Source organism: Nerophis ophidion, linkage group LG02, assembly GCF_033978795.1.
Source record: "Nerophis ophidion isolate RoL-2023_Sa linkage group LG02, RoL_Noph_v1.0, whole genome shotgun sequence".
In the NCBI taxonomy this organism is placed as follows: domain Eukaryota; kingdom Metazoa; phylum Chordata; class Actinopteri; order Syngnathiformes; family Syngnathidae; genus Nerophis; species Nerophis ophidion.
Window position 1 is genome coordinate 72,020,395 of NC_084612.1, and position 23,033 is coordinate 72,043,427.

Sequence of the window (23,033 nt, forward strand, 5' to 3'; positions counted from 1 at the left end):
AAGTAAACTTAAATAAAAGTTTGCTTACAATGGAGTCTATGGGAGGTCTTCAATTCCGCCCATAAAACATAAAAAATAACCATCCAAAAACTGCTAACAATACTCCGTTTACATTTCCAAGTATTAGTATATTGTTATTAATGCAGACAAACTTTTGATAGGGGCGTTGTCATCACAGAGAGCTAATCAGAAGAATAGAGCGACACACACATGCTCCATTGTAAGCATATTTTTGATCACATTTATTTAATAGTTAGAATGCATACAAAAATAAAAACATGTGATCTTGTCTTACATTAGAATTTTGAATGATAGTGCAGATCCCCTTTAAACCATAACCATAAATGTTTTGATTTTCAAGTAAACTAAAGCACACACTACGATTTATCGGTTATAATTTCAACACTTTTGGTCGAACTATAGCATTATAAGCTGTTGAGTTATTGTCAAACAATAAGAATTTTTAGCACAGCATCGGTGGTCGCTTCCACAACTAGCTAGCATTAGCAATAGAAGCACAGTGTTTTTCACACAGATTTTGTACGACAAATAGTCTTCATCTGAAAATTTAGAAATCATTTGGGAACTTTTCGGTGCTATATTTTAGGGTAGTTTGAGTTGACCATGTGTCCCGTAGTCAGGCACAGAGATGGCCCAAAAAGGTTGCAGCTCTGCCGGCTAGAGTACTGGCTGGATTCCGGCCACAACTACGTTGACGCGTAAATCCTAGGACCCTTGATTACTCCTAAGTTAACATGTATTTTTGCTGCCTTCAGCAAGTTCGATCAGTTTGTTCATAGCTATGATTCTGTTACTTCCAAGTACTTTGTAACCGGAAATGGGCCGGTATAAAGTTGACTCTGATTGGCTGTTATCACATTGATATTTCCATGATATATCCGCCACGTTTGATGTTTACAGCTGATCAGATTGATCGAACTGAAACTTATAATGATCATGTAATTGCCCAGCCCAAATCCTGTCAAATACCCTTTTGTGGCCAGATTCCTGCAAAATAAAGCTTTTGTGGCCAGAATTCTGCAAAATAAAGCTTCAGTAATCTATGTTTAATGTTTTCCAAACGCCAAACCATTGAGTTGCAAAGGTCCACTGTGTTACACAAGAATCCCTGAATTTTTTCCTCATTCCCCTCAATTTGGTAAATTTCCCATTTAGAAAAAAATCTGCCTGACCTGAGCAATACATCTGAGGTTTATGTTTTTTGTCCTTGTGTTCAGATTTTGTGCAAAGTAGTGACCATGCTGAGCAAAGACACAGTAGAGCATCTCTTGCTGCCACGCTTCTGCGACCTTTGCAGCGACACCAGACTTTTTCAAGTGCGCAAGGTAACCGCTTTTGAACAGCTAATAGATGGTCTTGTTTTACAGGTTGTGCTGCAGGTATTTAGTAGGACTTAATGTCCTAAATATGTAAGTCAGACCTCCTTTACTTCAGGGCATCAGCTGGGCGCAGAAAATCTCTTGTTTTCCCGCTGTGGAATGTTAATTCCTAGGAAATCTGGTGCCAGTCGGGGAAAGTATGTGTAGGCATCTTGTTCGAAATGCCACAAGCACAGAATCACAGAAAAAATGCTGTTAATATTAGAACAATGTATTAAGAGTGCACACAATGCCATAAAACATTTCGCGATGGTAGTAAATATGACTTTAAAATAAACCGATAAACCATCCATCCATCTTATTCCGCTTATCCGAAGTTGGGTCGCAGGGGCAGTAGCCTAAGCAGAGAAGCCCAGACTTCCCTCTCCCAGGCTACTTTGTCCAGCCCCTCCCGGGGGATCCCGAGGCGTTCCCAGCCCAGCTGGGAGACATAGTCTCCCCACGGTGTCCTGGGTCTAACACCTCCCCAGGGAGGCATTCAGGGGGCATTCTGACCAGATGTAAACTGATAAACTGACATTTAAAAATATTTTAATCTATTTTCCCCTGTTGTACTGCAGGTCTGTGCTGCCAATTTCGGAGAGTTCTGTTCAATTGTGGGACAGGAAGCCACGGAGAAACTACTGGTGAACACTCTTGAAACAGCTTTTTACACTTTTTACACCCTACCCAAAAGTTGGTCATTAGATTTTTGTGCTATCCTTTCATGATTTAGATTCCCAAGTTCTTCGACCTGTGCTCAGACACCCTTTGGGGCATCAGGAAAGCGTGCGCCGAGTGCTTCATGATGGTGTCCAACTCCACCTCTCCTGAGGTGCGACGTGCAAAGTTGTCCCCTCTCTTCATCAGCCTTATTAGCGACCAGTCCCGCTGGGTAAGACTAGCCTTTTGCTTGAAAATTTACTGCTATTTTTTTGGCATGATAGCACCTCCTATGCTCATGATAAAGTACAATAATTGCCATTATTTCAAAGGAAACCACACTTTTTTGGAATGTTGCCTATCATTCAAAATCCCCATGTAAAATTACAGCACATTTGTCTTTTTTTTTTCTTTTTTTATGCATTCTAATTTGTAATATTTGGCAAGTACGGGGTGGCTTACGATGAAGCTAATCAAAATCTTCTATGGCGCCTTTGAAGCCCTCTAAAGAGACTTTGAAAAATTGGAAACAATACTTGATTCACATGTTGTGACCTAACCTGTTATCATAAGATCTAACGAAGTGGAACAATAACAATTGTATTTTCTGGACTGTAGAGCACACCAGCATATAAGTCGCACCCACTAAATTTTAGGAAAAAAAGGTTATTCCATGTATAAGCCGCAGATATATACATTGTGAAATTTGTTATTCACACAAAGATTTTATAAATGTTGTGTTTATAAATTACATACTTTAATTGTTTCTAAACCCCGTCTGTAACACGAAAATAAAACGGCTGATCAAACAAAACAGAAGTCATGGTTATGTACCCACGAGCTGCGGAAGCCAGCTCTCCAATCCCCTAAACATACTCATAATCCACAAAGACACTGTGGTGAATTTTCCTGAGGAATTTGTAAAACTGAAACAATAGAAAATTAATGGCGTTGTACGTTACTAACACAGACACTGGCAAATGTGTTATCATATAAGGTAATCAATATATTATGATAGCACGTACAAATATGCATGAAAACAGTTCTACAGAAATCACTCATAGGACGGTTTAGTAAATGACAATTGTTTTAGTTATACTATAAAACTTAAAAACGCTGCTTAGAGTGATGAATCCATACAAGCAGAAACACTAAGGACGATTAGAAGACACAACAGCACGTCTACTTCTGTTGCAAATCTTTAAACAGTAGGAAACACTTGTAGGTATTCACCCAGCAGCACCCCCAGTGAGCAAACTCATCCAAAAGATGGCGCTATAGCCCAAACAATAACCCCATTTAAGTGTCTTTATCATCATCATCAGCCGTTGTCAGTCCACTGCTGGACGAAAGCCTCAGCATGTTTCTGCCATTTGGCGTACTTTTCATGCTGGTTATTAGCCTACACCTTCCACGCTGGCTTGGTGCGGGTTGGAAGGGGTATTTTATATCAGAGATCCTTCTCCTAGACTAATTGCCTTACTGGGCTGTTGAACTTAGTCTGTCCTGTTGGTTGTCCGCGCCCCATTTACCCAGGGACCCGCTCAGCTTTATGGCGCTGACCGCCCGCCAGTCACAAGAGAAGGTGCAAATGGTTCTTTGTGTGCATTTTATAGACGTTAGTTGGGACTCACTAACCCCACACACAACCTCCCATCTCATGCCTGGATGTAGTTTAACGTCATACCCAGGACAATAGAAAGTGTCTTTATTTGTGTTTAATCAAAGCTATTTGCTTTTAGGTCGTCAGTGCGGAAAATTACATATTTTAGCCGCACCGTTTCATAAGCCGCAGGGTTCAAAGCTCAGGAAAAAAGTTGGGGCTTATAGTACAGAATTTACGGTACTTTTAGCGCCGCTGTGATTACAGAGAGTTAACTGGCTGAGTTGGTGAAACTTATTTCTTGATTATGACCCACTGACATTCAAATTATACCTAAAGAGCTAAAAAAGAAACTCTTTGCACCCACTTTTTTTCTTTTTTTTTTAAACTTAGTGAAGATTATTAATTCTTTATATAAACGGGAAGCTATAAACATCCCATCAGTCGGCATCCAAGGGAGAGCAGGCATTGTACAGTAAGTGATTGTTTTATTTTGTTGGTAGTTTGTATTTTTTTGGTTCAGCACTTAGCTACTTACTAGATCTGCTTATCACTCGGCTTCAAAAATGTGTTGCTCATGCTCTTTACATTAAAACTATAAAATATGAGGATCCTGGATCATAATTTGTCCCAAAGAAGTCTTTGTTTGCTCTTATAAAGTCTGTCATGACTAGTGTTGTTTTTGTTGTTGATTAAGGAAAAAGCAAACAATGTGATGTATCTGAAATTAATGCACCGCCGTTTGCTAAATTGAACAACAACGTAACTATTACATGTTATTACGAATTTTACTGTTATGTCTCTTCCTGGTATGTCTGTTAATACATTATATACATACTTAAAGAGTGTATACAAAATGTTGATAGATGTTTTTGGACTTTTTTTAGAGGGCTTTATAGGTGGAATTCACCGAATCCCATTACCTCCATTGTTGGTTGACTTTTGCTAGCATTTATTTACAAATTAGAATGCATTAAAAAAAGAAAAACATGTGTTCTTGTCTGACAGAAAGATTGTGAATGATAGACAACATTAAAGTGCAGCTCCCCTTTAACACATTATGTTGCCAGAAGGTGGCATTCATCAAAAATATCTGGTAAAAGTGACTTTAAATTTAGGTGCGGCAAGCTGCTTTTCAGTCGCTGGGCCGTTTCATCTCCACCTTTGCCAACCCAACTGGCGCGGGCCTCCACTTCAGAGATGACGGAGGGTTGCTTGATGTTTCCAGGTTCTCGTCAGACAGGTAAGACATCTGCACGAACTGTTTCTATAAAAGAAAAGCAAATTTGACCAAAACTTATCCTTTTATGGTTCAATTTTCCTGGGCACTAAAAACACGGATGAATTAGATCATTTCCTGCATTTGACAGAATGATGTTAGGAAGTTTTTAACATCCGTGTATTTGTCATTTCAGTGACTGCTCCTTGAACTCCCTCAACTGCTCAGGCATCGGCGGCTGTCATACAGAAAGAACCATCGCTCACACGCCTCCCAACCAGGATGGCCGTGCCACGCCGTCCCCAGAGCACGTGCCGGCAGCCGACGAAATGAATTACGACGACAACCACAGTTTAGCTCACGGAGAGGGGCTCGACAGCTTCGTGTACGCCGGCGGCAACGGCAACAACGCCAGAAACGCCAAGGAGACAACGCAGACGGATGAGAATTTTAACTCTTTCCACTTCTGGAGGTCTCCTCTACCAGACATCAGCGGCGAGCTGGAGCTGCTTACTTGTCACAAGGGGGATGGGATAGCGAAAGAGAAGAGGAAAGAGGAAAAGAACCAACCAGGGGACCAGCGGAGAAGTTTGGACTCCAAAGCCAGCCCTGCTAAAACTACCAGCGACCAAATCAAGATGGTCTTAGACTGTTTGCAGCCGCACATGGACGACCCAGATGTCCAGGGTAAGACGCTGACACCTGTGTCATTATTATCTTTGTGTGTGTGTTGCCATGCCGACTGAGCTGGGCCATTGTCCTCCAGCCCAAGTTCAGGTATTGTCAGCCGCTCTAAAGGCCGCTGAACTCGACAGCCCGTCCGACAACAGTCCCACAGAAAGCCTGCCGGCGCCCCCTGCAGATGCCGATGTCAGTAGCTCGTCATTCGACAGTAAATCCGTGGAGGTGCAGTCAGAGGACAGAGAAAGTCTCGCTGAAGACGAGCAGACGACAGAAAGCCTCTCAACCAACGAGTCCTGTCCGGTACAGGAGCAAGGAGACGAGGAGACACAGACGGAACCCCTCGAGGATCCGGAAGAGTCTTCACCTGACTCATCTGTTCTGGTAAGCTGACCCGACTTAGGGTGGGAATCATAATCGTAGCTTTCAGTACAGTATCACACTGCAGTATGCCCACAATGCCACAACAAAAGCAGCACAATACAGCAATGGTGTTATCACAATACATTCCAAACGTAAGGGTGTCCCCTCACAGTTTTTTCACCTTTTAAAGACAATACTGATATTTAGAGGTGGGATTTTTGGGGGCATCTCGCGATTGGATTATTATTATTCACTTATAGATCGATTATGTATGCATCTTTAATATTTTGTATTTTATCATATTGTATATTATTATATTCCGTGTTCTATGTCATAATACTGTATGTATAAAAGTGGCAGCCTTTGGCAGTATTGCATCATTTCCGGTTTTTGAATTTATTATATGTGTATGTATATATATATATATATATATATATATATATATATATATATATATATATATACATATATATATATATGAGAAAAAATAAAAAAACAACAAAAAAAGCACCGTACCATGAATTGATTAACATGGACCCCGACTTAAACAAGTTGAAAAATGTATTCGGGTGTTACCATTTAGTGGTCAATTGTACGGAATATGTACTGTACTGTGCAATCTACTAATAAAAGTTTCAATCAATCAATCAATCAAAAACCGCAGAAGTCACAAAAGTGCCACCCCTTGTCTCACAGTTCCAAAGGTTCCCGAACCAAAAGGCAAAAAAATGTATATATATATTTGATAACACATGAAAACAAGAGGTAAACACAAAAGGATGACACAAGAGCACAGAGTTCCTGCCAACAGCAGCCACTACAGCAGCGCCATCATGGAAACAAAGCTTTAATGCTCAGCAGCTGAATGGTATTGGTGGTCCTGATGATGCTGGACTCGTGTGACACCACAAGACAAGATCATGAAGGTTAAGGAGACGAGCCAACAGACGTTTGACGTTTATTGTTGCTCCTCAGGTGTCTGAACTCATTGAGAGGGTGGAAGAAGAGGGAAAGGATGATTCTGTGTTTGAAGATAAGCCGAAGATCCAGGTGAGTGCTGCAGATCATCAGGCCATGCCCATATGCGCGCTTATCTAATCTGCTGACTAATTCCTCCCCTCGCCAGCAGAATGTTATCCCCCAGCAGCTGTTGGATCAGTACCTCTCCATGACGGACCCCACGCGGGCTCAGACGGTGGACACTGAGATCGCCAAGCACTGTGCCTTCAGCCTGCCGGGAGTGGCGCTCACTTTGGGCCGACAAAACTGGCACTGCCTCAAAGACACCTACGAGACGTTGGCGACCGATGTCCAGGTGGGCGGAGCAATGAGGTCGAAGACATGTTTGATGTCGGCGTCCCTTTGGATGATGTTTTGATTGTGATGTAACTGATTGTAAGAGATGAATAATGACTTATATGCGTTGTTGCTTATTCACTCCCACCTGTTGTCCATCAGTGGAAAGTGCGCCGGACCCTGGCTTTCTCAATCCACGAGCTGGCGGTCATCCTGGGAGACCAGCTGACAGCGGCGGATCTCGTGCCCATCTTCAACGGCTTTCTCAAAGACCTTGACGAGGTCCGAATTGGCGTGCTCAAGCACCTCTACGACTTCCTCAAGGTACAGCACATTTGAGCAGTAGAAAGAATCCTTTTATTGCTTTCTCTCCAACTAAACCCTTATAATTTACTAAACTAAACTACTGCAAGTTTATGCATTAAAGGACTACTGAAATGAGATTTTCTTATTCAAACGGGGAAAGCAGGTCCATTCTATGTGTCATACTTGATCATTTCGCGATATTGCCATATTTTTGCTGAAAGAATTTAGTAGAGAACATCGATGATAAAGTTCGCAACTTCTGGTCGCTAATATAAAAGCCTTGCCTTTACCGGAATTAGCAGACGATGTGCGCGTGACGTCACGGGTTGTGGAGCTCCTCACATCCTCACATTGTTTACAATCATGGCCACCAGCAGTGAGAGCGATTCGGACCGAGAATAGCGACGATTTCCCCATATATTGAGCGAGGATGAAAGATTTGTGGATGAGCATAGTGAGAAAGTGAAGGACTAGGAAAAAAAAAAAAGACAGGGCAGTGGGATCGATTCAGATGTTATTAGACACATTTACTAATATAATTCTGGAAAATCCCTTTTCTGCTTATTGTGTTACGAGTGTTTTAGTGAGATTATATAGTCGTACCTGAAAGTCGGAGGGGTGTGGCCACGGGTGTGGTGACCGCCAGTGTCTCTGAGGGAAGCCACGTTTCTTGACGAGGTGAAGCGAAGGCAGCCGGTCGGGCCCGGCTGAGTTTGTTTTTCCCCTCCTCCACGGTGGAAGCATCCCACGACAGGTGCACGAGGAACCACATAAGCTCCGCTCATGTCTACGGTAAGAGCCGACTTATTACCACAATTTTCTCACCAAAAACTGCCGGTTGACATGTGGTACAGAACCAAGTTCGCTTGACCGCTGTGTTCCATAGTAAAGCTTCACCTTCGGGAATGTAAACAAGGAAAAACTGGCTGTGTTCATGTTGCAATACACCGCTTTCCACCTACAGATTTCTTCTTTGTAGTCTCCATTGTACATTGAACAAATTGCAAAAGATTCAGCAACACAGAAGTCCAGAATACTGTGTAATTATGCAATTAAAGCAGACTACTTAAAGCTGGGATCGGGCTGGAACAAAATGTCCTCTACAATCCGTGACGTCACGCGCACTCGTCATCATACCGCGACGTTTTCAACAGGATACTTCGCGCGAAATTTAAAATTGCAATTAAGTTAACTAAAAAGGCCATATTGGTATGTGTTGCAATGTTAATATTTCATCATTGATATATACTGTTATATTGTTATTCCCATTGTTTTTATTCTTTTTGTAATATTTCTCTATTTTGTTTCCTTTTAAACCCCCATTATTTACTTTTTACCTTTTTTTTTTTTAATTTATCTCAACTCTGTACACTGCTGCTGGAATTTTAATTTTCCTGAAGGAACTCTCCTGAAGGAATCAATAAAGTACTATCTCTCTATCTATCTATAAACTATCAGACTGCGTGGTCGGTAGTAGTGGGTTTCAGTAGGCCTTTAACTCCAAAATGTATTGGGTTTTTTTTTTGTTTTGAATGCACTGCACATCAACAACAAAGACTACGTTTAGACTGCTGGTCAAAGTGAACAAAATGTATTTTTTCCAGTTTACTGTTTAGATTACAAGTAAAATGTATGAATGTGCACGGGCCCAATTGTGGCCCCAAAGTGCTGCCAATATGGGCCTGTTGTCACTTGCATGAGCAGTTTGATGAAGTGGAAAAAGTGCAAACAAAGAAAGTTGACCGGATTCCGTAAATATCAAAGAAGTCGCTACTGCTAATAATTCTACTTTGAGGTACAAGAGTCACGACACCTCAATTTTTTTTTTTTTTTGCATGAAAACAAAATAAAGAAATAAGATGTATAAATAAATATAGTGTAATATATATTTGGGAGGGTTCAAATCTTTTTATGGCTGTTAAGTAGAGGAGCGGATCTATGTTAGCTTTAGTTTTCAACCCGCTTTCGTTAAAAATGTACACAATGTATGTAACATGTCGGCAAATACGCCGCAGCGTACAGTCATTTGAATCAAGTTTGTTCGTATAGCTCCATCTGCTGCTGTGGCATGTATATGTCAGCCTTAAAATAGAGGTTTGCATGCCAATATATTGTTTTAACCCTCACAGGAAAATTGCTGACTTTTTTGTATTTACAGTTACGTCATTATATATGATTTGTATTGAAGGGTTGTTTTTCATGGTCAATTTAATCATGTCAATGTCCAAATCTTTCACAGGAATAAGGTACACTGACAATTATTCCACAATACCCCAAAGCCAGACAAGACATAAAAGTCCTTCATTTTTTAAAAGGGCATCCAAACATTTTTAAAATCTTATTTTAGTTTACTTTCTGTACTCAAATTTCTCAACTTTAGCCCCCCCAAAAAATACCAAGCATGTGTTTTTGTTAAACCCTTTGAAGGACTTTAGATACAATTATGTTGGTTTTCAACTAGTACTGGATAGATTTGCATAACAACCTGTCACATCATCTGATCAAAATGTCTTCACAAACTTAAGTACTTTTATGTCCCGTTTGACTTTCAAGATGATTAAAAGGTTTCAAGAAGTTGTTTGTGGGAGTAACTTTAAAAACAAATGTTCATGTTGTGTTTGCAGCTCCTCCAAGCAGAAAAGAGGAGAGAATACTTGTACCAGCTGCAGGAGTTCATGGTGACGGACAACAGTCGCAACTGGAGGTTCCGATACGAGTTGGCAGAGTGCGTTTGCAGGACAAATAACCTGACTTATCTTCCCACCTGTTGTTGCTGAATAATGACGAGTAAGGGCTTCCTTGCTGTGCTCCCTGCAGGCAGCTTATCTTGATCATCGAGTTGTACAGCCACTATGACGTGTACGACTACCTCAGGCAGATCGCGATCACGCTCTGCTCCGACAAGGTCTCCGAAGTCAGGTGGATCTCCTACAAGCTGGTGCGTTCCTCAGTGGAACTCTGCTGTACTTCCTGTCTGCAAAGCAAGTTGGGAGCAAATCAAATCTGGATTGCATTTTCTGTTTCAGGTTGTGGAAATCCTGCAGAAACTGTATTCCAGTGGCGCTGATGATTTAGGTCTTAACTTCATTAACGAGCTCACCGTGCGGTTCTGCCATTGTCCCAAGTGGGTGGGTCGACAAGCCTTCGCCTTCATCTGCCAGGTGAGCGGCGACACTTAATGTTTTGCAATCGAAATGCATGCAAGGACAGCAGGCGACAGAGCAATTTTTTGACACAATTAGACTATGTTTAAACTGCAAGCCAAAGTGGAACAAGTCACAACTTTTTTCCAGCTGACTGTTAAGATTACAGGTAATCATCAGACTCCAGTGTAAACACGCACAGGCCCCAATGTGGCCTTGACGTCACTTGCATGCGCAGTGCAATGAAGTGAAAATGAACAAGGAAGTCACTACTACTACGACAACTTTGCAAAATAAAAGCAGCCACACTTTAAAAATTTGTTTTTTTTAATGTGAAAACAACTTAAAGTAATATTTTTGAATGTGTATATATATATATATATATATATATATATATATATATATATATATATATATATACACACACTTATATAGTATGTGATATGTGTGTGTGTGTGTGTATATATATATATATGTATATATATATATACACACACACATATAGTATGTGATATGTGAATTTTAATTTTCCTGAAGGAATAAATAAAGTTCTATCTATATATCTATCTATCTATGTATGTATGTATGTATGTGTATATATATATATATATATATATATATATATAATATGTATGTATGTGTACATATATATATATTACATATATGTATATACATATTACATATATGTGTATTTATACACATATATGTATGTATGTATATATAATTTATATACGTATAAATATGTATATAAATATGTATATATATATATATACAAAATGTATGTGTATATGTATACACACGCATATGTTCATATATGTATATATATGTATATTTATGTATATATGTATACACGCATGTGTATATATATGTATATATATGTATGTATATATGTGTATATATGTTTACACACGCAAATATATATATATATATATATATATATATATGTATACACACACACACATTTATATGTATGTGTATATATAGATTTGTCCATTATTGACAAGTAATGCACCAAAAATGTGGCCCCCGAAAAAATAATTTGATTACCAAAGTGGGATGTTGTGGTGATATATCTACTTCTGCTGGCAGGCCAGTTCTTTTCCTGTGCACACGAATGACGTAGTTTGACCAAAGATGACGTAAAACTCCCAAACCGGTCGCCTTGTCGTTTAGACTGCAGTCACATTTGAAAAGACCAGAATCCAAACGGATTAGGACGACCTCCTGATGTGGCTTGAATTTTATGTAAAAAGATTAGACTTGAAGCACTTTGGCGTTGAGACTGGCAAAAATATCTGATCTGTGTCACTTGAGTGCAAATAAAATCCGATTTGGTGTCCTGTGTAAACCCGACCATTATTTGTGTGTGATCAAGGCTGTGGTGGAGGAAGACTGCATGTCCATGGAGCATTTCAGCCAGCACCTCCTGCCCAGCCTGCTCAGCCTCTCCTCTGACCCGGTGGCCAACGTGCGTGTGCTGGTGGCCAAGGCCCTGCGACAAAGTGTCATGGAGAAAGGTACGCATCCTCCAAAATGTGTTAGCAGGTTGTTTCCTAAATGGTCGTCTGGTGCCCGTATCTTGTTTAATTGGACCAAAACTCTGTCCCAAAATGAAGGATGAGTATCGTTCATGTTTTAACGGATACTAGTACCGAATTGGTACTTCAGAAACGGTGCCCGAACCAGTACTTAAAAAAGGGAAAAATATGCTCATTTTTGTAAAGGAAAAAAAACAAACACGCTAAAATTTTTATTAATATGGAGTTTTGTGACATACTTCAATTATATCCATGTATTGATATCTAAGTGACACATAAAAGTAGTCATAAAATCCACCAAACTATTGCAGCAATATAGAACGTGCGACTTTTCTAATATGGATGTTCATTATTCATGGGGTTTGTGAATAGGCGTCATAATTGAGGAAGTGCTGTGTTGTTGTTGTTGTTGTTATGGCTACTGGCTGGCCTAATGCTGCTACCGGTCTTATTAAGGCTGATGTTGGGTGTTAAGATCAGCAATAAAGTTTTTTAAAAAGTGTCAGACTTAGACAAACTTCATTGATCCACAAGGGAAATTGTTCCACATAGTTGGTCAGATTCAAAGGATAGAAAGGATAATGCAGGTATTAAGTAGGCCACACATTTCAGTGGAAAAAAGTACAATTTAATCTTTTCAACAAAAATGTATGAAGTCGGACAAAGACAAATTCGCTTTTTCCTTCAACAAGATATGTTCTAAAGCTATGCATAAAAGAACTCTTTTTTTTTTTAAGAAATAAAACATGAGTACTATATAAAAACTTGTAGGGAAAATCCTAATCCTTTAAAGGGAAAAATCTCCATTTATTTTTCAAAGAAAAATGTTGAATCATGTGGGGAAAAAGTATCATCCCATGTAAAATCATATTATAATTACAAAAAAAATCCTAATTCTTTAAGGGAAGAGGTTTCCTTTTTTTAAGAAAAATGTTGAATCAGGTAGGGAAAAATTCTCGTTCATGTTGAAAAAAAGTAGTATTTTTTTGGTAAAATTATATAATTAGAAAAAAATCCTAATGCTCTGTGGGAAAAGGTCTCCTTTTTTTAAGAAAAATGTTGAATCATGTGGGGAAAAATTCTCATTCATGTTTAAAAAAATAATTTTTTTTGGCGTAAAATTATATTATAATTAGAAAAAAATCCTAATTCTTTAAGGGAAAAGGTCTCCTTTTTTTTAAGAAAAATGTTGAATCATGTGGGGAAAAATTCTCATCCACGTTAAAAATAAGTAGCATTTTTTTGGTAAAATGATATCATAATTAGAAAAAAATCCTGATGCTCTGAGGGAAAAGGTGTCTTTTTTTAAGAAAGATGTTGAATCATGTGGGGAAAAATTGTCATTCATGTTTAAAAAAAATAATTATTTTTTTTGGTAAAATTATATTATAATTGGAAAAAAATCCTAATGCTATGAGGGACAAAGTATCCTTTTTTTTTTTTTTTTTAAATGTTGAATCAGGTGGGGAAAAATTATCATCCTATGTTAAAAAAAAGTCATTTTTTGGTAAAATTATATTATAATTAGAAAAAAATCCTAATTATTTAAGGGAAAAGGTTTCCTTTTTTTGATAAAAATGTTGAATCAGGTGGGGAAAAATTCTCATTCATGTTAAAAAAAAGTAGTATTATTTTTTGGGTAAAATTAAGTTATAAATAGAAAAAAATCCTAATGCTCTGAGGGAAAAGGTCTCCTTTTTTTTAAGAAAAATGTTGAATCATGTGGGGAAAAATTCTCACCCTATGTTAAAAAAAGAAGTATTTTTTTGGTAAAATTAAATTATAATTAGAAAAAAATCCTAATGCTATGAAGGAAAAAGTCTCCTTTTTTTCAAGAAAAATGTTGAATCAGGTGGGGAAAAATTCTCACCATATGTTAAAAAAATAAGTATTTTTTGTGTAAAATTATATTATAATTAGAAAAAAATCCTAATGCTGTGAGGGAAAAAGTCTCCTTTTTCGTCAAGAAAAATGTTGAATTAGGTGGGGAAAAATTCTTATCCTATGTTAAAAAAAAGAAGTAATGTTTTGGTAAAATTATATTATATTTAGAAAAAAAATCTTTATGCGGTGAGGTAAAAAGGCTTTTTTCACAAAAATGTTGAATAAGGTAGGGGAAAAATTCTCATCCTATGTTTAAAAAATTAAATACATTTTTGGTAAAAATGAAATTCTAATTAAATAAGAAAACAAGTGTTAATCCTACAAAAGAGTCCATTAAAAGCTGTAATAAAATGTGTGAAAGTGAGAGTGCCGTGGAGGGAAAAGTCATCATCATTTTCTAGAAGTAAAAAGTCCCAACCAAACAAAAAAATTTCTATTTTTCATGACTGCGCAATAAAAGTGTGTTGTTCCTGCAGCCTTCTTCAAGGAGGCGGGCTGTGCTTACTCCGACGAGCTGGAGGAGACGGTGATGGCGCTGCAGTCGGACAAAGACCGAGACGTGCGCTTCTTCGCCGGCCTGGACCCAAACAAAAGCTTGATGGACACGGCGCCGCTCATCTAGCCTCCACCCCCCCCACCACCATGACACCAGCACACCACGACCGGACCCCCACTCCCCCCCTCATCCAGGAGAGGGAGACGACAAAAGGTGATCTCGCCATCTGGTCGGGGACGCACACTAAAACTTTGTCTTCAGGAAATGAGCAGGACTCGAAGTGTTTTGCAAGCATATCTCTCCAAAACTAACTGTGAGCTTAACCATGAGTATATTTTTTTTTAACGGAGTGGGCAGGCCGGGCGGCGCTCGCCTGACTCTTGACCTCAGGGGGATCGAACATATACACAAGCTGCCGTCTCGGGGCCACAAAAAAAATACACACCTTCCATCGTTTTGTCCCTTCCTTTCCTGCTTAGTGCACACTTTGTGAACTCCCTTCAGCAATGTGTCAGTTTACCAAGAAAAAAAAGTGACACCACGCCTTCTGCAGCAGGAGGCAGATCAAATACCTCCTTGCTGGACGTAGCCGGCCAGTGCGTGTTGTCGTGGAGCGTGGACTGCAGCATCCTAACAAGGGCTCTGGTGATGCAAAGAAAGCAAGCACACCCTTTTTTTTGTGTGTGTGTGTATAGTCTCCCCCATCCTTCTTGATGGTGTGTACAGTAGCAAACAAGACTGGAAAGTATAAAGAGGCATCATGTATTCCCCGCCATGCTGCAACCTCTTTCTTCTGTGTACAGTTTTAATGAAACCTGTGGATAAAAGTGTGAATTAACGGAACAAAAGGCCAGTGTAGTAAGAAGGTTTTAATACCAAGAGCACTCGCCAAGTCACCCTCGTTATGGCTCGCTTGTAAATGAACTTTTTTTTTTTTTTTTTAAACATCATTGACTTGACTGATTGTGGTGCGTTGTTGTGCATCTTCTGTCCACTCATCTCGTCTGTGTCTGCATTTCGTGTCCATCTCTTGCTTTTTTTTTTTTTTTTTTTTTTTACATAGAACAGTTAATATATACATTTTATGGAGATTATTTTTCTTCTCAATTATGCACCACTGTTCAAATATTTTATATCCTAACTTTACAAGATTTACAGACCTTTGTAATATTTCAATGGTTTCTTTTAAAAATACATTTTATGTAATGTTATTTTTAGTACTCTGTAATTAAAATGATGAACATTGCTGTTTGTTTTTCTTATTCATGTCTTTTCACCTGGATTTAACACTTAGATTCAGTCAAAAATCGGCTCACTTGAAAAAGGAAATAACAAATACTGTGTACAACAACCATGATCGTGACTTGGTATGGATAAATGATTTAAAAAATGCTAATTTGATTTTACAGAATCTCAAGTATTTGCAACATTTACAATCAAAAACAGTGGTTTTGAAATCAACAAAAATAAAACAACTGTATTAACAAAACTTAAACAACTCCCATAGACAACAAACACTTTTTTTTAATTATTAAATGGGGTTTTAATTTTCAGGTTTGCTTCATAAAACTTAAATTTAATGTTTTTGTGTATGTAAGTATATAAATATATATATATATATATATATATATTTATATACCAGTGTGTATATATATATATATATATATGTGTGTGTTTTTATGTATATATATGTGTATGTATATATATGTATGTATATATATATATATATATATATATATATATATATATATATATGTGTGTGTTTTTATGTATATATATGTGTATGTATATATATGTATGTATATATATATATATATATATATATATATATATATATATATATATATACACATATGCCTACACATATATATATATATGTGTGTATATATATGTGTATACATATGTATGTGTGCATATATGTGTACATATGTATACATATATACATGTGTGTGTATGTAAGTATATATATATATATATATATATGTATATATATATATATATATATATATACAGTACACATTGCAATTGGCATAAATTGTCAAAATGACAGCTTTGTCTTTTAAATTCATCGAACTTAGTTTCATTGTCAAGTTTATTTTTTAATTGATCAACTGAACACATTTATTTACAAACAAGTTAAGGCACTTCCTAATTACATTCACAAGGTTGAGCAATCAACATCTTTATTCAAATAAAAAATGTTAAAGTTAAAAAGAATACAAAAAGGCTAATTTAAAACCACTTCGATTCCTCTAAGAGAGAATCATTTAAGGGCTCTTCTATGTTTTATTATTTTCTAAGATTGTTCTAACAATTCAAGGTCATTAATTTAACGGTAGAATTTGTGTTTCACTTTCAGAAATCGACTTTTATGTATGAAAAATTTTCCTTCTACCAATTTGTAGGTTGCTATTTTCATAAATATACCAAACTTGATCACTTGAATAGTAAATGGGGATGTTTTATTATTTTTTTTTTTTTTTTGAACAAACATACACTTTCAACATCAGCGGAACATGTCAAGGAAAGAAAACAAAAGCAAATACAGATAATTAAATAATAAACATAATCAAAATCATGAAAAAGAGCTACCTAAATCACTTTAAAGACCTACTGAAAGCCACTACTAGCGACCACACAGTCTGATAGTTTATATATCAATGATGAAATATTAACATTGCAACACATGCCAATACGGCCTTTTTAGTTTACTAAATTGCAATTTTAACTTTCCCACCAAGTATCCTGTTGAAAACGTCGCGGAATGATGTGTGTGCATGACGTCACCGGTGGTAGCGGACATGTTCTTCCAGCACCGAACACAACTAAAAATTGTCTGTTTTTATCACATAATTAATTACACAGTATTCTGGACATCTGTGTTGCTGAATCTTTTGCAATTTGTTCAATTAATAATGGAGACGTCAAAGAAGAAAGATGTTGGTGGAAAGCAGTGTATTGCGGCCTGCTGTAGCAACACAAACACAGCCGGTGTTTCTTTGTTTGTTGTGAAGCTTTAATATGGAACAGAACGGTCAAGCGAACATGTTTCTTTACCACATGTCAACCGACAGGTTTCGGTGAGGAAATTGTAGTAATAAGTCGGCTCTTACCTTAAACATGAGTGAAGCTTGTGTTGTTCTTCCTGCAGCTGTCAAAGAGGCTTTCTTGGCTCCTCTGTGGCTTCCCTCAGACACTGGCGGTCACCACACCCCTCCGACTTTCAGGTATGACTATATAATCTCACTAAAACACTAGTAACACAATAAGCAGATAAGGGATTTTCCAGAATTATCCTAGTAAATGTGTCTAATAACATCTAACTCGCTCCCAAAGCCCTTTTTTTTTTTTTTTTTTTAGTCCTTCACTCTCACTTTCCTCATCCACGAATCTTTCATCCTCGCTCAAATTAATGGGGAAATCGTCGCTTTCTCGGTCCGAATCGCTCTAGCTGCTGGTGGCCCTGATTGTAAACAATGTTCAGATGTGAGGAGCTCCACAACCCGTGACGTCACGCGCACATGGTCTGCTACTTCCGGTACAGGCAAGGCTTTTTTATTAGCGACCAAAAGTTGCGGACTTTATCGTGGATGTTCTCTACTAAATCCTTTCAGCAAAAATATGGCAATATCACGAAATGATCAAGTATGACACATAGAATGGACCTTCTATCCCCGTTTAAATAGGAAAATCTCATTTCAGTAGGCCTTTAAATGTTTTTCCAGAATTATCCAAGACTATATAATCTCACTAAAACACTAATAACACAATAAGCAGATAAGGGATTTTCCAGAATTATCCTAGTAAATGTGTCTAATAACATCTAAATCGCTCCCAATGCCCTCTTTTTTTTTTTTTTTTGGTCCTTCACTCTCACTATCCTCATCCACAAATCTTTCATCCTCGCTCAAATTAATGGGGGAATCGTCGCTTTCTCGGTCCGAATCACTCTAGCTGCTGGTGGCCATGATTGTAAACAATGTTCAGATGTGAGGAGCTCCGCAACCCGTGACGTCACACGCACATCGTCTGCTACTTCCGGTACAGGCAAGGCTTTTTTATTAGCGACCAAAAGTTACAAACTTTATTGTCGATGTTCTCTACTAAATCCTTTCAGCAAAAATATGGCAATATCGCATAATGATCAAGTATGACACATAGAATGGACCTGCTTTCCCCGTTTAAATAAGAAAATCTCATTTCAGTAGGCCTTTAAATGTTTTTAACAAATATAGTGAAGTGAATTATATTTATATAGCGCTTTTTCTCTAATGACTCAAAGCGCTTTACATATATTTTTTTCTTTTCTACCGCTTATTCCCTTTTGGGGTCGCGGGGCGCGCTGGCGCCTATCTCAGCTACAATCGGGCGGAAGGCGGGGTACACCCTGGACAAGTCGCCACCTCATCGCAGGGCCAACACAGATAGACAGTCAACATTCACACTCACATTCACACACTAGGGCCAATTTGAGTGTTGCCAATCAACCTATCCCTAGTGAAACCCAATATCTAATGTTTACATTTAAACCAGTGTGGGTGGCACTGGGTGCAGGTGGGTAAAGTGTCTTGCCCAAGGGCACAACGGCAGTGACTAGGATGGCGGAAGCGGGGATCGAACCTGCAACCCCACCAACCGAGCTATACCGCCCCAATATATCAATTTAAGGGCTTATGTACTCTTAATCATCCCCAAAGATTTGATTGATAATTGTAAACCATTAAGCCAATTAGAAAATGTAAATCATAAATGTACTTTTATGTTTTATTGTCAAGGTAATAAGGGTACAAAAAATCTTACTGCGCCGACGTCACTTCCGTCTGAACAATAACAACTTCCGGTCCCAAGCGGTGCGCCCGAAGCTCCGCACCAGCGTCATGCCGCAGGTCTCCACCAGGTGTCGCCGGGCGTGTTCGCTCACGTCCCCCCGCAGCTTCAGCTCCTTGAAGTGCTCGAAGTCGGAACGGCCCAGCTTCCGGAGCCTGCGGGCGGCCGCGCGGTAACACTTCCAGGGCTGCGCCTCCAGCAGGACGTGCTGGCTGAGCTCCGCCAGGCGGGAGAGCAGCCGCAGCAGGCCGGCGTCGCCGTGGTGGAGGTGCACCCACATGGTGACGGCCAGGCACAGCGTCAAGTGGAAGTGCGCGCAGCCGTGCCGGCGGAGGTGATCCCGCAGCGGCGCGCAGTCTCCCGTCATGTCCAGCGGGGTGAAGGTGACGCTGTCGGGGAGAGGGTTGCTGCGCGCCGCCCGCTGGATGAGAGCCTCGTCCAGGTCGAAGCCCAGGAGATGGACCTTTGATTGCGGGCTTTGCACCAGGTGTTTGTACAGTGCTACACTCAACTCCTGCCGGGTAGAAAGCACAATAACAAACATTTCATAAATAAACAATTTAACATAATGCACATATTTATTAACATGATATATATGTTTAATTAAAGGCCTACTGAAATGAGATGTTCTTATTTAAACGGGGATAGCAGGTCCATTCTATGTGTCATACTTGATCATTTCGCGATATTGCCACATTTGTGCTGAAATCATTTAGTAAAGAACATCGAGCAGCGAGAAAGCGACAATTTCCCCATTAATTTGAGCGAGGATGAAAGAATTGTGGATGAGGAAAGTTGGAGTGAAAAGAAAAAAAAAGGTGACGGCACCAGGCGGCGGCAGTGGGAGCGATTCAGATTTTATCAGACACATTTCATTAATTAATTAATGGATTAGATTTAGGGCTTCACGGTGGCAGAGGGGTTAGTGCGTCTGCCTCACAATACGAAGTTCCTGCAGTTCCTGGGTTCAAATCCAGGCTCGGGATCTTTCTGTGTGGAGTTTGCATGTTCTCCCCGTGAATGCGTGGGTTCCCTCCGGGTACTCCGGCTTCCTCCCACTTCCAAAGACATGCACCTGGGGATAGGTTGATTGGCAACACTAAATTGGCCCTAGTGTGTGAATGTGAGTGTGAATGTTGTCTGTCTATCTGTGTTGGCCCTGCGATGAGGTGGCGACTTGTCCAGGGTGTACCCCGCCTTCCGCCCGATTGTAGCTGAGATAGGCGCCAGCGCCCCTCCGCGACCCCAAAAGGGAATAAGCGGTAGAAAATGGATGGGATGGATAGGTGGGAAGCGAACCTGCAACCCTCAGGTTTCTGGCACGGACGCTCTACCCACTACGCCATGCCGCCCCATTTACTGGGATAATTCTGGATCATTTCGCGATATTGCCATATTTTTGCTGAAATCATTTAGTAAAGAACATCGACCATAAAGTTCGCAACTTTAGGTCGCTAATAAAAAAGCCTTGCCTGTGCCGGAAGTAGCAGACGATGTGCGCGTGACGTCACGGGTTGTGGAGCTCCTCACATCTGAACATTGTTTACAGTCATGGCCACCAGCAGCGAGAAAGCGACAATTTCCCCATTAATTTGAGCAAGGATGAAAGAATTGTGGATGAGGAAAGTTGGAGTGAAAAGAAAAAAAAAAGGTGACGGCACCAGGCGGCTGCAGTGGGAGCGATTCAGATTTTATCAGACACATTTAATTAATTAATTAATGGATTAGATTTATATCACGCTTTTTCTATTGTTAGATACTCAAAGTGCTCACAGAGAAGTGGGAACCCATCATTCATTCACACCTGGTGGTGGTAAGCTACATATGGAGCCACAGCTGCCCTGGAGTAGACTGACGGAAGCGTGGCTGCCAGTTTGCGCCTACGGCCCCTCCGACCACCACCAATCATTCATTCACCAGTGTGAGCGGCACCGGGGGCAAAGGGTGAAGTGTCCTGCCCAAGGACACAATGGCAGCAATTTGGATGTTAATAGTTGGGAAGCGAACCTGCAACCCTCAGGTTTCTGGCACGGACGCTCTATCCACTACGCCATGCTGCCCCATTTACTGAGATAATTCTGGAAAATCCCTTATCTGCTTGTTGTGTTACTAGTGTTTTAGTGAGATTATAAAGTCATAATGATGAATGAATGATTGGTGGTGGTCGGAGGGGCCGTAGGCGCAAACTGGCAGCCACGCTTCCGTCAGTCTACCCCAGGGCAGCTGTGGCCACAGATGTAGCTTACCACCACCAGGTGTGAATGAATGATGGGTTCCCACTTCTCTGTGAACGCTTTAAGTATCTAACAATAGAAAAGCGCGATATAAATCTAATCCATTATTATTATTATTATTATTATATTATCATACCTTAAAGTCGGAGGGCTGCGGTGACCGCCAGTGTCTCTGAGGGAAAATGGAGCTGCCTTTTTGACAGCTGCTGCAGGAGGTCGCATAATCCGCTCAAGTCTCCGGTAAGAGCCGACTTAATATCACAATTTTCCCATCCAAAAACTTGCCGGTTGACGTAGAGAAACATGTTCGCTTGACCGCTCTCTGTTAAAGCTTCACAACAAACAAAGAAACACCGGCTGTGTTTCGGTTGCTAAAGGCAGCTGCAATCCACCGCTTTCCACCAACGGCATTCTTCTTTGACGTCTCCATTATTAATTGAACAAGTTGCAAAAGATTCAGCAACACAGATGTCCAAATTACTGTGTAATTATGCGATGAGAAGAGACGACTTTTAGCCGTGTGTGGTGCTGGGAGAACATGTCTGCTCCAACCAATAACGTCACAAGCACGCGTCATCATTCCGCGACGTTTTCAACAGGATACCTCGCGGGAAATTTGAAATTGCAATTTAGTAAACTAAAAAGGCTGTATTGGCATGTGTTGCAATGTTAATATTTCATCATTGATATATAAACTATCAGACTGTGTGGTCGCTAGTAGTGGCTTTCAGTAGGTCTTTAAATTAACATGATGCACATATTTAATTAACATTCTGCACATGTTAAAGGCCTACTGAAAGCCACTACTACCGACCACGCAGTCTGATAGTTTATATATCAATGATGAAATATTAACATTGCAACACATGCCAATACGGCGTTTTTAGTTTACTAAATTGCAATTTTAAATTTCCCGTGGAGTTTCCTGTTGAAAACGTCGCGGTATGATGACGCGTGCGTTTGACTTCTCGGGTTGTAGCGGACATTATTTTCCAACCCGATCCCAGCTATAAGTAGTCTGCTTTAATCGCATAATTACACAGTATTCTGGACATCTGTGTTGCTGAATCTTTTGCAATTTGATCAATTAATAATGGAGAGGTCAAAGAAGAAAGATGGAGGTGGGAAGCTTTTAGCCTTTTGCCACACAAACAGCCGGTGTTTCCTTGTTTAAAATTACCGCAGATGAAGCTTTACTATGGAACAGAGCAGTCAAGCGAACATGGATCCTGACTTCATGTCAAACCAGCAGTTTTCGGTGAGAAAATTGTGATAGGGGCGGCATAGCTCGGTTGGTAGAGTGGCCGTGCCAGCAACTTGAGGGTTGCAGGTTCGATTCCCGCTTGTGCCATTCTAGTTACTGTCGTTGTGTCCTTGGGCAAGACACGTTACCCACCTGCT

General features: G+C 39.7%; 2 protein-coding genes across 3 annotated transcripts in view; one reads left to right on the plus strand and one right to left on the minus strand.

Annotated features, from left to right (window-relative positions):
- ppp4r1l (protein phosphatase 4, regulatory subunit 1-like) overlaps window positions 1-15,816 on the plus strand; it is a 34,239-nt gene extending 18,423 nt beyond the window's left edge. Inside the window, exons 7-20 of one of the 2 annotated variants that reach the window (XM_061890067.1) lie at window positions 1,239-1,346; window positions 1,961-2,026; window positions 2,116-2,274; window positions 4,764-4,888; window positions 5,061-5,551; window positions 5,631-5,929; window positions 6,884-6,958; window positions 7,035-7,223; window positions 7,367-7,528; window positions 10,135-10,235; window positions 10,328-10,448; window positions 10,537-10,671; window positions 12,029-12,170; window positions 14,552-15,816. In XM_061890067.1, the coding sequence (XP_061746051.1) occupies window positions 1,239-1,346; window positions 1,961-2,026; window positions 2,116-2,274; window positions 4,764-4,888; window positions 5,061-5,551; window positions 5,631-5,929; window positions 6,884-6,958; window positions 7,035-7,223; window positions 7,367-7,528; window positions 10,135-10,235; window positions 10,328-10,448; window positions 10,537-10,671; window positions 12,029-12,170; window positions 14,552-14,697 (2,319 nt within the window). In that variant the 3' untranslated portion in view covers window positions 14,698-15,816. The remainder of the gene's footprint in view (window positions 1-1,238; window positions 1,347-1,960; window positions 2,027-2,115; window positions 2,275-4,763; window positions 4,889-5,060; window positions 5,552-5,630; window positions 5,930-6,883; window positions 6,959-7,034; window positions 7,224-7,366; window positions 7,529-10,134; window positions 10,236-10,327; window positions 10,449-10,536; window positions 10,672-12,028; window positions 12,171-14,551) is intronic. The other variant, XM_061890068.1, reaches the window with a different exon arrangement.
- A 2,502-nt stretch (window positions 15,817-18,318) lies between these two features.
- The window catches only part of LOC133544769 (pre-miRNA 5'-monophosphate methyltransferase), a 5,954-nt gene continuing 1,239 nt past the window's right edge, over window positions 18,319-23,033 (minus strand). The window contains exon 2 of the mRNA XM_061890075.1: window positions 18,319-19,912. Within this exon, the coding sequence (XP_061746059.1) occupies window positions 19,382-19,912 (531 nt within the window). The 3' untranslated portion in view covers window positions 18,319-19,381. The remainder of the gene's footprint in view (window positions 19,913-23,033) is intronic.